Source organism: Acanthopagrus latus, chromosome 11, assembly GCF_904848185.1.
Source record: "Acanthopagrus latus isolate v.2019 chromosome 11, fAcaLat1.1, whole genome shotgun sequence".
Taxonomy (NCBI): Eukaryota; Metazoa; Chordata; class Actinopteri; order Spariformes; family Sparidae; genus Acanthopagrus; species Acanthopagrus latus.
This window is the reverse complement of record NC_051049.1, coordinates 8452095-8466029: the sequence shown is the minus strand read 5'-3', so window position 1 is coordinate 8466029 and position 13935 is coordinate 8452095. Positions and strand designations below refer to the sequence as shown.

Sequence of the window (13935 nt, the reverse complement as noted above, 5' to 3'; positions counted from 1 at the left end):
TAATTTTTGGTGGCTTGTGTAAGGTTTGTTAGCAGTAGCATTCTTATTCATGGTAGAAGTGCAGCGGATTGAGAGCTACGACACCAGCAGAACTGAGCTGAGACGTGTTGTTTTGGAGGCCTTGTGGTGTAGAGCTTTCTGGGGACAAAAGTTCAGTAAGAGCAGTCCCGTTGTTAGTGGTCTGCCAGGCTTACCTGGTGTTATTGTAATTTATAGTTTAACTTGGCCAGACTTCAGCTATCTTCAATGGCAAATGCCCGAGTGCAGTCCATCGGAGCTGTAAGCAGTGTTTTCCATGAATGGCAGTAGTCAGGCCTTTGATCAGTTGCTGGTATTGGTAATAGCGTATCTTACGAGCCCTCGTGCGATCCCGCCAACTTACAGGTCCCTCATGTCCAGAAACCTATGGTTGGTAGAAGCGTGCACATAGTGTGCGTGTTTAGTTTGGGCTTCGGCCTGGCTAGGGACATGCTCAGGGCCACGGTAGAAGCTAGCCTGACGCCACTAAAGCGGCTTGGATCTCTGCCCTCAACTGTCCATGACGATTTCCCTCGCGAGTTCAGTGTGTATGGGCGCGATGCCTTTGCTTGAAGATAATGTTGAACCTCTGTGATAAAACTAAATGAAAACAATTGCAGGAATTCATTTTCTTTGCAACTGTGTGCAACAGCATCCTGCTTGATAACACCAAGCAGAGATCATTACAAAGCTGTTACAGGGCCCTCGGCCTTAATGCCCAGCAGACCACTGATAAAGATCTGAATGTGTTGTGGTGACATTTTTTCTTTGGAAGCAGTTGTTGTTGTTGTTGTCATGTTAATGGTAGAGATGTAGTGAAATGATAGCTACAGATACTTTGAGTGGTTGTTAATTTGTCTGAGTACTTCTGAGTGTATTGAAGGTTTGTTTTTAGTTCTTGTACATGTGCACTTGAGCGCGCAACTGTGTGCTCAGAGAGTGCTTGATAAGCTTTATGAAGCCTTTGGAGTTGTTGTCTTGTGAACTGATAGCTACAAACAGCTTGAGCGGTTGTTAGTTATTTTGCACCCTTCGGAGTGTATTGAAGGTTTGTTTTTAGTTCTTGTACATGTGCACTTGAGCGCGCAACTGTGTGCTCAGAGAGTGCTTGATAAGCTTTATGAAGCCTTTGGAGTTGTTGTCTTGTGAACTGATAGCTACAAACAGCTTGAGCGGTTGTTAGTTATTTTGCACCCTTCGGAGTGTATTGAAGGTTTGTTTTAAGTTCTTGTACATGTGCACTTGAGCGCGCAACTGTGTGCTCAGAGAGTGCTTGATAAGCTTTATGAAGCCTTTGGAGTTGTTGTCTTGTGAACTGATAGCTACAAACAGCTTGAGCGGTTGTTAGTTATTTTGCACCCTTCTTCGGAGTGTATTGAATGTGCACTTGAGCGCGCAACTGTGTGCTCAGAGAGTGCTTGATAAGCTTTATGAAACCTTTGGAGTTGTCTTGTGAACTGATAGCTACAAACAGCTTGAGCGGTTGTTAGTTATTTTGCACCCTTCGGAGTGTATTGAAGGTTTGTTTTTAGTTCTTGTACATCTGCACTTGAGTGCGCAACTGTGTGCTCAGAGAGTGCTTGATGAGCTTTATGAACCCTCGGAAGTTGTTGTTCTGCTGGCGAAAACATCGTGGTATGAAGCTTTTCAGGCTAACATTGTTAGCTAAACAATGTTGAGTGCCGTAAGCTACAATAGCCAGTTCGCCACTGTAGAGTTCCAGGCACCAAAGTTCAGTAATAGCAATCCAGTTGTTTGTGGTCAGGCTTGTGTGAACTGACCAACCAGACCAGACTTAAGTCCCACCTCAAAACCCATAGGATTCAAGGAGAGTTTTTACAGCCACTGGATAATCACAAAAAATGTATATAAAAAATGTATCTTGAAATAAAATGTAATTGAAAATACATGTCTTCTCACTGTTAACAACTTGACTCTCTATGAGTCCTGTTAATAGCTCACAAAGTGCGTTATTTGACGACCTGAGAATGAGACTCAAAAAGCAGCTGTCTTCGTACAGAATTGCTTTATAAGTATGCCGGCATCATGCAATATATCAATTAATTAATAATTGTCCTCCATAATGCAGGACACTGGCTTTTCTCACATGGCCTCTCTAAGATCTCAACTTTCTGCTTTTAATGCTGATTAACTTAATCTATAATAATATATCATGTTTCATCAGCAAATGTTTAATATTGATATGAATCGACAAAGTAACTAGTAACTAAAGCTGTCAGACAAAGTACTGTGAAAGTATGAATAATATAGTTAAAACTAAATTTATGCAAAATATGAAAATTATTTAAAAAAAAATATATATATATATATATATATATATATATATATATATATATATATATATATATATATATATATATATATATATATATATATGTGAAATATATATATATATACACACACTGTTCAGTTGAAACATTAAAACAACTGACAAGTGAAGTGAGCATTGATCATCTTGTTACAATCAAATGTTCTGCTGGGAAACTTTGAGTTCTGTCATTTCTGTGGATTCTCTTTGACAAACACAGCCACCCAAACACCGTTCAAACCAACTGCACCCCCTCATGGCAAAGAACCCAAGGCCTCAAACTGGTCTCCTCATTGTCCAGATCCCACTTCAGCTGAGCATCTGCTGGATGCGCCAGAACCAACTGCCATCCATGTTGGGGCCCCCATGGATTGTTCTTGGCTCTGACTGCATCCAGTGGAAGCTCAGCTGGATTGAGATCTGGGGAATCTGGAGGTCATATTGACACCTTGAGCTCTTTCCCACGTTCCTCGGGTCGTTCCTGAGCAGTTTTTGCAGCGTTGCAGGCGTGTTGTCCTGCAGGGGGCGCACTGCCACCAAGGAGTGCTGCTGCCATGAGAGGGTGTACTTGGTCTGCAGCTGTGTTTGGGTGACTGGTGTTTGTCAAAGAGACATCCACACGAATGCTGGGACCCATAGTTTCACAGCCGAACATGACATTGGAACACAATGATCCATGTTATTTATTTCACCTGTCACTGGTTCTAATGTTGTGGCTCTCAGTGTTTACACGTGTTAACTGCTTTTTACAGACACACTCAAAACCTCCCAAAAAAGGCTAAAAACTTCCACAAATACAAACAAAACCTCCACAAATACACAAAACATTCTCAAATATACTCAAACCTCCACAAAAAACTTTAACAAATTAACTAAAAATTTCCATAAATTCACAAAAAACTTCTACAAATAGACACAAAACCTCCACAAATACACTCAAACCTCCACAAATACACAAAAAGTCCATAAATTCACTAAAACTTCCACAAATATACACAAAACCTCCACAAATACACTCAAACCTCCACAAATACACAAAAAACTTAAACAAATTCACAAAAAATTTCCATTAATTCACTAAAAACTTCCACAAATATACACAAAACCTCCACAAATACACAAAAAGTCCATAAATTCACTAAAACTTCCACAAACATACACAAAACCTCCACAAATACACTCAAACCTCCACAAATCCAGAAAAACTTTAACAAATTCACTAAAAATTTCCATAAATTCACTAAAAACTTCCACAAATATACACAAAACCTCCACAAATACACTCAAACCTCCACAAATCCACAAAAAACTCATACAAATTCATTAAAAATTTCCATTAATTCACTAAAAACTTCCACAAATCGACACAAAACCTCAGCAAATACACAAACCTTCACAAATATACTCAAACCTCCACAAATTCACTAAAAACTTCCACAAATAGACACAAAACCTGCACAAGAGACGTGAAACTACCACTGCTCTTCTTTCTCATCTTGCAGGTGATGGACAGTTGAAAGGATGAATCAGCAAGATGAGCCAATCAATGGAGACGAGCCGCCACAGGAGCCTGAACCTGTACTTCACGAGGGGGATCAAACATGGCTGATATATCTGCAGTTCACTGCTCGTTTCTCCAGAACGAGAGCAGCCAGGAGCTGAAAGTTGTGGGCAGAGGAACAGGCTGCTGAGGACGAGTTGGACGACGGTTTCCTGAAATGAATCCTGATTTCCTGTAAATCAAGTTTTTTGGACTGACATGTTGTTCTCAGACTGTGAGACCCCGAACATCCTCATCAAAATAGACTCTTTGGTTTCTGTCCGTCTGTGATGAAGCATCAAATGAGTCTCTTGTGAAACAGACCTGGTTCAGTTTGTTCACTTAATTCACATCATCTTTCTACAAACTCCCCTGTTTTTTATTGGCATTTTGCTTTTATTAAAGCAGAGAAGATGGAAACAATTAGGCAGCTACCGACCTACTCATCCTGTACGAGAAGCTTGGTTTTTTAAACTGAGTACTTACTAATAACAAATAGAAGATGAGACCTGGTGAGCAGAAATGTACTAATTTGAAAAAAAATCAAATGAGAAAACATTTAAAAATATGTAATGAAGAATATTTTCGATATTTTTTTCTTTGTAACCAAATGGAATCAAAATAAAGACATTTTCTTTGTAACTGTGTGACTGAAATGACTTATGTGACTGGTGCTTCTTGTCAACACCGTTTAGCTCTTGTGTGGGACATTTAATGTCTTAAATGTAGGCCACATGTTCACACCTTCACATCTAAATGTTGTTTAAAGTCTTATTTCACATCTCAACTTTGTTTTTATTCCAACTGTGTTATGTTATTGTATACAGAATCGCATCCTCGCCCATGGAGAAAGTGTTGCAGAATAACTGCAGACAAAGTGAACCAGAACATACAGTTCACATTTCCATTCACTTTCAGAGAGCTGAATGTGCTGAAAGGGAAACAGTACAACTTGTTGGATCTTGTTCATCACTTCTTTTATTGAAACTTAAGCAGGAATGTGCAGGTTGTGTTCATCTTTGACATTCTGGACGAGTGTCGACTTCCTCTGGACTTTAGTCATCATCAGATCCTGTCTGATGTTACAGAGTCGACGTGCTGCTGACAAGCCTCATCAACTGCTTCCCTCTGCCTGTGACAGTTTCACTTGTGTGGGTCTGACTTAAGTGTGGGCCACATGTTAAAGTCTTCAAGTCTTATTTTACCTCTAAACGTTGTTTTTGTTCCCAACATGTGATGTCATTACTGTACAGAACTGCAGCCCCACCCACCGAGAAAGAATTGCAAAATAACGGCAATGACTGGAGACAGTCACAGGAAGTTACGTCATATCATTCTCAATTATTAAGTGATTATTATTATTATTATTTAGCTGTTTTATTAAACTTTACAAGGGGGACAAACGTACAACATCTAAACTGCTCTCACAGTTAACATATAAACCTTGACAGTGGTTTACTTTTAATTTATTATGTTAATATTTATTTTTGTAAGGAGCAATATTTTAAATAATCTAGTGTGTGGTTGTTTGACCTTAAATGTTCAGCTGCTAGGACAGGATTTAAGTGACAGAGCTGACATGATGTCATCTCTGTTTGTCGGTCAACATTTGAGGTGATGAGGGCGGCACATGACCAGGATGTATGTCTTATTGACCTTATTTATAAAAATAATAATATGTATAATAATGTATTTATTTTTAGAGCACCTTTAAAAACAGTTTACATATTTAGTTTCATTATGATTTTGATGATTTACCACACAGGCAGTTGAGAGTCACAGTAAAGTTCAGTCCAGCCTGCTGAGATACGAATCACAAAACAAAAGGTGAAACACCTGAAAACAAAGGAGAAGAAATGGAGGAGGGCCGGAGGACAGTGTGTTCTTGTTCTAGTGTTTAACGGTATGAGATTGTAAAAATGTCCACATTCCTCAGAAGCCTCACATTAAAGATATGTACAGATACGTTTGTCTTTTAACTGCTTCAGAAACACTGCAAAGAAAAAAGAAATTAAAAACTACCTGACAGGTTATATGACAGCAAAAATATAAGAAACACTCTCACAACATAATAAATATGTACAATGAACTCTGTAGGTATAATTTGCATTATTATCTGTACCATCTAATTATTCCACAACAAGCTCACCAGGTTAAAATAAAAAGATGTATAGTTAACTGAACATAATTTATGGTAAAATAATGTGTATTGCTCCATAATGTACTTAAAAAAATACACTAAACTGTATGTGTTTTTTTTGTGTCTTATTTAACTTATTTAAAGAAAAACTCTTCTGTCTGCAGATGAGTCGGTGCGTCTCGTCTCAAAGACGCACAGCAACCACAGATTCAGACCGATCGATGAAGCTGCTTAAATAAGAGCTCCAGAAGTCCCTGAAGCCCTTACAGGAGAACCTAAAGGTCTTTGAACAAGTTAAAGGAAACTGAGATCAAACAGCAGAAGGCATCAAGGTCCAGGCCCGACACACAGAGGCGCAGATCAAAGAGCAGTTTAAGAGCTTCATCAGTTTCTACAAGAGGAAGAGGAGGCCAGGATCTCTGCTCTGGGCAGAGAAATAGCGGCACTTGCACAGTCAGAGCCACAGAGGAGGATCAGACAGCTGAAGACGTCTCAATCCTGCAGAACTACAAGGCTGAAGTGAAGAGAGTCCAGCAGCGTTCCCTGCTCGGGCCCTAAAAAGTCTGGATAATGTTTCTGATTTACTTTGACAATCTGACCAATGTAACAAACTAAGACTCCAATTTAGGCTGGACTGACCAAAACCTGAAAAACCTGCAAAATGGTTAAACAGAATTTAATCAAAATAGTCCAAAAGACTTAATTTAAGTCAAGAATACAGATATAATCTGTTTTCACTACGATTCCAGCTCTATTTTTCATCTTAAACCTTTTTAAATTCTCAGAAATGCACACTGTAGAGGCCATATTATGGGGGCCTGACTGAATGCAGCAGCACGGACGGTAACTGTGTTGATTTGGAGTCACAGAGGGAAAAGGGGGAGGGGGAGGGATGCCTACACAGCGATGTCTTTGACCTCTGGTGACCTGACGTCTGGCACACATCTCCCATGTTCTGTTTAAAGAAACTTGGCTGACAGGTGGATTGAAGTCTCCCTGATGAAGACAAATACTGCTTTCCTGTTCCTCCTCACAACAACTTGCTACTTCCTGTTGAGTCCCTGAACAAAAACCAGAGGTCTCAGCAAACAGAGCAGCACAGTCATTTCACAACCTGCAGCATCTTTGTTCTTACAAAGGGTCACGTTTACTAGCTGAGCATTGTTACTTTAATTACCAAGTGCAAAAGTTTTTACATTAATGGTTTCCACTATCTTGTGGTCTTGCTCAGAGGATGCATGAATTTGTGCATGTGTGACACTTTCAGTACATCTGGGAGGAATCAGTCACAGGTGTGTGCATAGTTCCTGCTCAGAGACTTCCAGCTCCAGGGTCATTTATTACACAAACTCCCCTGTTATCACTGTTCTGTTTGTGCTGAACACATCCCCCTCTTCCTCTTCCTCCTTCAGAGACCCTCTCCTCCCACACACCCATCTCTAAACAACTCCAGGAGACAGTCTTACCCACAGAGTGGTCTGCTGCTCTCATCAGGATCCTCTTCTCCCCCCCCCCCCCCCTTTTTTTCTTTTCTGTAATTTATGGTCTTCTCCAACTCTACTTTTGTCTGTCTTTGGAAGCAAACACTCTAAATGTTGTCTTTGAGCACCCAGTGTGGAACAATGAAAAAAGTATAGCAAAAATGTTCCTCTATCATTCGATATTATCTGGAGGATATTTTTTAAAATGCTCACTTCCTGATACACTACCACGGGGAAGCTATCAATAAGAATGAAAATCGAAACAGGGAATTGTTTTTAAAAATGAACAAAATATTTATTGAAAAAAACAGGAAAAACAATAGTATGTCACATCTTTTTCACTGCAGATTCAACAAGTAGACACTGTGATCACAAATCTGTTACTATATCATGGTTTTCTGACCCAACAAAAACAGATGACTCAGTTATGAGATTCTCCAGATCCAGAACCTGACGTTCACCTAAAATGACTCTTTAATCCTCCTCCTTTTTCTTCTTGATCTGTGGTGGGGTACCGTTGGTTTGAGAGAAGTGCTCAGACATGGCAGCCAGTGCCCGGTAGCGGTGAGAGATAGAGTTCTTCACGTCTTTGGGCAGTTCAGCATATCTGCAGATCAGAGAGTCATTGTAAAAACTCAGCATGGCTAGTGCACATGATAAAGTCAGAGGGATCATCAAGCTGATGCATTTCAATGTATAACCCTAACCCTAAACCTCTGGCCCCCCCTTGTGGTATGAACAGGACATTTCAAGCAGCCCTTTTGCTTACGTTTTGTCATATCCGTCAGGCTGGAAACAGGGGTCCCATCCAAAGTCTCGAGGTCCCCTGGGTTCCACAATTTTACCCTAAAAAGATCAAGAGAAAGGAGTGAATGAAGACATATACACACATACAAGAACGTAGGCCTCTAAACGAGATTCTGACCTCTGTTCTCCCTCTGAAGAGCTGTACTGGTTCATCCCTCCCAGCAGAGAAAGCAAAGGTGCAAAGAGCCCACGCTGACTTATCTTCAAACCCGGCTAGGAGTTTGTACAGGCCTACAACCAAACAGGGAACATGATTACAGACACTGGACAGCTCGCTTCACTTTTTCATGCAGCAGTTCATCTAATACGACACTTACCTTCAGGCTTGAGTTTATCCAGGAACCATTTTCTACAAAAGTAAAAGTTTAGTATGAATTATTACCACTTTTATTACCACTATTTAGTGCAACATGCCTCAATGTGAAAGTTATACTTGCATGTATGGACCAGGCAGGCCTCCCAAAGCATTGAAACACAGACACGTGTCCTCCACTATGACTGGCCCATCAATCTGAAGATGAATAACAACAACACATCAGTTTCAATCTAAACAAACATGTACATACATACTTGTATTAAAGCACTGTACCTCTTTTGCAGCCTCCTTACACTTCTGTATGGAAATCTCATCTGGCTCTCCTTGGTATTCAGGTACTGGACAGAGGAATGAATTAGATCAGCAGTGATTACTCGAAAAAATATTTCCACTGGTGGTCTCTCTTTTCATACTTACAGTCAATCTTTTTTGACACTAGTTTGTAGGGGAACTGGTTTCCCAGGATCTGAATGACCTAATAAATGTGACCAAAAAGAGGGAAAAAAATAAAATAATTGCAGCTCATGCTCACTGTCTATATTTAGCAAGCACCGGCTGGAACAGCAGTTCAGTTGGACACTAAGTGAAGAAGTTTCTTGCCTGAAATGATTTAGACGGGACAAACCGAATGAAAGCAAATAATCCACCTGAGTTATGAAACGTCTGACTCTTACCTCTTCCAGTTTCTTTGCGTTTCCAGTCACGAACACCACAGACCTTCCTGCTGGCACAGCCATGATGAATAACACCCGGAGGACTAATAACGTAGGACCGAAGACATCCGGCTCAGCAACGGCCAATCAAATCACCCCTCGGAGCCTCAGCGAATCACAAGGCAGGATATGGCTCCGCCTTCCACAATGTCCTCCAATCGGCGAGCGGTGCTGCCAGCAATTTCGTCCGGCTCGGGTAGCCAGTGCCATGTGGGGAAGTGTCTGTAAACAGCCTCTGTCACTGTAAGCTGAAACGTTTCGGAGCGTTGTGGCCGACAATGAGTCTTTTACCTCGGACTGCAGATGAGTTCAGCTCCGCAGAGTACTGGGAGCGGTTCTTTAAGAAGCGCGGAGAGAAGTCTTTTGAGTGGTATGGAGACTACAACAAACTGTGCGGCGTGCTGCATAAATACATCAAAGTCCAACACAAGGTAGGAGACGTTGTTTAGCAGGGGGATAACAAGTGACACTAGCATACTTTTGTGATACAGCATACATGGTTTGTGTTGACAAATTGCCTAATATTCATTAATTTACTGCTAATATGTATTTATATCAATTTGGCTAATATTGAAGAGTTTGGGATGTAACATTTCTTTCCTTGTCCCTTTAAAGTCGTTTTCATAATAATACACTTCTTCTGACTGATGTCATCAATGGTAGAAAGAGTATTCAGGTCTTAAATAAATTTAGCAATAACATTATCACATTATTTAAAGTAACTACGTTCCATTCCTTAGTTAAAGTGATTGATAAATGATTTTGGAGGCAACTGTGGACAAAAATGATAGTGTTTCCACCTCAAAACCACAAAATGTTAAGTCAAAAACGAAACAATCTAAAGAAAAGTCTCCCCCGACTTCTTTTTTAATGGCTCAATTCCTACTCGCTGCAACTTTGCCTGCTCCTCAGGTTGTAAAATCCTCAGAAAGACAATGTAACCAGCAACTTTAGCCGTCAAAGTGAAAAGAGCAAGATTTAGAAGATTAAATAATTGGAGTGGACCAGGAGTGTGACATAGCATAAAAATGAACATACTCAAATAAGGAACGAATACCACAACTGTGCTGGCAGAATATAATATAGAATAAAGAATATAAGTGAATGTGCTGAGTTTCTTTCCTTCACTGCCAATGACTATAACTGGTTATTTAACAGTGTCTTGTACTTGTGTCCTTCAGGTGCTGGTGGTTGGTTGTGGTAACTCAGAGCTGAGTGAACAGCTGTATGATGTCGGCTACAAACATCTAACTAATATCGACATAAGTGAGACAGTGGTGACCCATATGAACCAGCGAAACGCTGAGCGTCGGCCAGGCCTGACCTTTCAGCAGGTGGATGCCACACAAACTCCATATGAGGATGCCAGCTATCAGGCTGCCCTGGATAAGGGCACGTTGGATGCCATGGCGTCAGAAGAAGAGGGAGCACTGGCCAGGAACATGCTCACCGAGGTGAGAAATCACTGGGTCAGAATGTGCACAGACAATTTGTTTTTTGTGCATCAATCTGTACATAGCAGTTTTCTTGTATCTGCAGGTGGGCCGCGTGTTAAGTGTTGGTGGCCGGTATGTCTGTGTGACGTTGGCTCAAGAGAGTGTGATCAAGTTGGCTGTGGAGCACTTTGTGGAGCAGGGCTGGGCGGTCAGGCTCCACTGCCTGCAGGAGGAAAGTGGGAAAGAAGAGGACTCCTTTGCGCTGCCTGTCTTTGTCCTGGTCTGCACCAAGTTTCGTCAGCCGATGCCCACGCCTATTCTAGAGATGTGTCTCGGGGAAGATGGAGCCCCTACCCGTCTCACACAGGTAGCAGATTTGTTGTCGTCTGTGAGGGAGTATCAGGCTTACTCTGTCTTGAAAAAGAGGCTTCGTACGAGCACGGACGCCAGCTCGAACCTCTCACTCACTCTCTGCCACGCCAAGACAGGCCTTCCCAGATACACCCTCACAGTGCAAGACAGTCCCCCAGGTGCCAAGGTGCCAAGATCAAACCCCTTTGCTATTTTTATTGGTGAGCTCTCCTGTTATTCTCCCTTCCTATGTTAGTCACACTGGTTGTATTTTGTTCTTCTTTGACATTTTTTTTTCTCTCCTCTGCTTACCCTGTCAGTGCCACAAGGCAGTGAGACAGCTTGGCTCTACAGCTCCAGTGAAGGTCGAAGGCAGCTGGCAGCCAGCGCTAATTTTCGGCGCTTGGTTATTGTGACAATGCACAGAAATCAGCAGTATACAGACATGCAGGCTGTCCAGTCAGAACTTTCCCCAATGGTAATGGACCTAGCTCCGCCGGGTATTCCAGCCAACCAGCAGGTAACACATATAATTATTCCTTTCTAGAGATGTTCTTTTGTACAATGCAGTATTTAATGTTGCATACATGTGCATCGCTGTGTTCATTCAAGCTCTTTGTCCCCTTACAGGTGCCGTTTCTGTCAGTTGGAGGTGACATGGGTTGGAGAGAGGAGGTGAGCAGGGGTGTGAGTGAGCTGAGTGGGGAGTACTGTGTGGAAAACGTCAAAGGAGAAGACGGAGAACTGTACCGGAGACTCATTTTCCTGTCTAATGCTGCCCTCGTCCAATCAGAGAGCCGTCTTGTCTCTTCAAATACTGGTTAGTTCTTTTCTTGTCCCCTTTCACATGCTATTTTTTTTCTTTTTGATTATCAATATATTTGCCATATAAGCAATATCAACAATGCATATAGATGTATATGGTATTATTATTGAATTTCTTGAATTTCCTCCGGGATCAATAAATTATCTATCTATCTATCTATCTATCTATCTATCTATCTATCTATCTATCTATCTATCTATCTATCTATATCATCATAGTTTATTAAAATGTAGATGGTTTCAATTTATATTTTTATCCCAACAGCATCCAGTCACAAGAAGAAAAACAAAAAGAAGATCAAGCCAACAGCTGCACCAACTTCATCCTCGGCCTCTCTGTCTGTGGACAGTGGCTTTCTGTGCTGCGCTCACCATGAAGTGATGGCGGCCGGCCTTGCAATGCTTGGGGTGGGCACACCACAGAACAAAGGTCCGTTCAAACCTGGTTTGTACATTCTTGTAGCATGGCGGGAGGAAATACAGCCACAATGAATGAGCTTCATCTGGGACTTTTTCCATCTTCCTTCTCAGATGTCCCAGTGTCGGTGCTCTTGGTCGGGCTTGGCGGAGGAGGCCTGCCTCAGTTTTTACGAGACTTCGTACCCAATGTTACTGTTGAGGTCGTAGAGCTGGACCCTGTTGTGATGGAGGTGGCAAAGGAATGGTTCGGGTTCCGACCAGATGATGGCTTGACTGTCACTCTTGGGGACGGCCTTGAGCGCATCTGTGCTCTGGAGAAAGAAGGTGTGTGAAGGAGACAGAAACAGGGTTTTCACTGGTCCTTCAATATTAAAAACTTTGTAAATCTGAGGGAAAAAAAATCAAGGTCTTACACACAAGTTTCTCAAGCCACTCTGTGTTGGGTCATACAATTAGAGGGAAAATCTGCCTAAAAATCCTTGAAAATATCCTTGATTTTTAAGAAGCTTTTGAACCCCAGATCAAACAGAGAGCACTGTAAAGTATGGCGACAACAGTGAATGTATCAATAAAACCAAGAAGTGACTATGGCTATGTCTTTTTTCTCTTTAGGTGGTCGTTTGTTTGATGCCATCATGTTCGATGTAGACAATAAAGACAGTTCTCTGGGCATGAGCTGTCCTCCTGCTGCCTTTGTGGAAACCCAGATCCTGCAGAAAGTCTCCAGCCTGCTAACCCCCAGAGGTAAAGTATTCTTTGCCTATTTATTTCCCTCCATCTGCTGGAATTTCTTGTGTTTTCTATGAATTAACGACACCAAATGTATGTATTTACTGTAGATGACACATTCATAGGCACTTACTCACCGCTGATAAATTAGTCAATGTTTAATGTTTTCATTAGATGTGTAAAAAGCATTTTTTTTCTTTGTTTTTTGTTTTGTACACCTCTCTCCTTCATCTATCTCCATCTACAATCGGACCAGGTGTGTTTATACTGAACCTTGCATGTCGCAACCCGGCCATGAGAAAAAGCACGTTGGAGCGTGTGAGCGCCGTGTTTCCCACCATCCTCTCCAAAAAGATTGAAGAGGAGATCAACGAAATCCTTCTGTGCTCTCGTGGTGAAAATGAGACACAGAGCGCTGCTCACATCCTTCAGTTCCTGAACCAAGGAGCCAAGAGTCTGCAGGGTGCACTGTGCTCCAGCAGGACAGGGACCAGCAGCAGCCCACATATAGACATTGCAGAGTTGTTGAAAGATTTGAAAGTCGAGTGAAGTTTGTTTGTGACGGGGAGGGGTTTGAATTAAGGGTGGTTTCACTTTGCTGTTCAGTTCAATGTATAAAATGTACAATCACAAGTAAAGAACATTTTATCTCCACGTCATAATGTGGTGCTTAGTCCTCTTACATTTGTCAACTTTATGTCTCCATTAAATGTTGCTTTCAATTTCTGTATCACTTGCCTTGGTTTCCAGTGTACTTACACACCCTCACGCCCTCATTGCCAAAGAATCCAGCCGTGTTATTTACAGTAGATGAGTCCTCCGCTGCAGCG

The 13935-nt window shown here is 41.5% G+C and overlaps 2 protein-coding genes across 2 annotated transcripts; one reads left to right on the top strand and one right to left on the bottom strand.

Moving 5' to 3' along the window:
- Window positions 1-7778: 7778 nt before the first annotated feature.
- Window positions 7779-9437, bottom strand: itpa (inosine triphosphatase (nucleoside triphosphate pyrophosphatase)). Its single transcript, XM_037114062.1, has 8 exons — window positions 9306-9437; window positions 9049-9106; window positions 8905-8969; window positions 8753-8826; window positions 8633-8664; window positions 8434-8546; window positions 8278-8354; window positions 7779-8115 (listed from the first exon to the last, which is right to left on the bottom strand). The coding sequence occupies exons 1-8, from the start codon at window positions 9366-9368 to the stop codon at window positions 7983-7985; spliced, it is 615 nt and encodes a 204-aa protein (XP_036969957.1). The 5' UTR covers window positions 9369-9437; the 3' UTR covers window positions 7779-7982.
- Window positions 9438-9485: 48 nt separating this feature from the next.
- On the top strand, window positions 9486-13835 carry mettl13 (methyltransferase like 13). Its single transcript, XM_037114061.1, has 9 exons — window positions 9486-9775; window positions 10526-10798; window positions 10884-11352; window positions 11452-11651; window positions 11762-11951; window positions 12222-12386; window positions 12488-12700; window positions 12989-13120; window positions 13362-13835. The coding sequence occupies exons 1-9, from the start codon at window positions 9623-9625 to the stop codon at window positions 13652-13654; spliced, it is 2088 nt and encodes a 695-aa protein (XP_036969956.1). The 5' UTR covers window positions 9486-9622; the 3' UTR covers window positions 13655-13835.
- The last annotated feature ends 100 nt before the right edge of the window (window positions 13836-13935 follow it).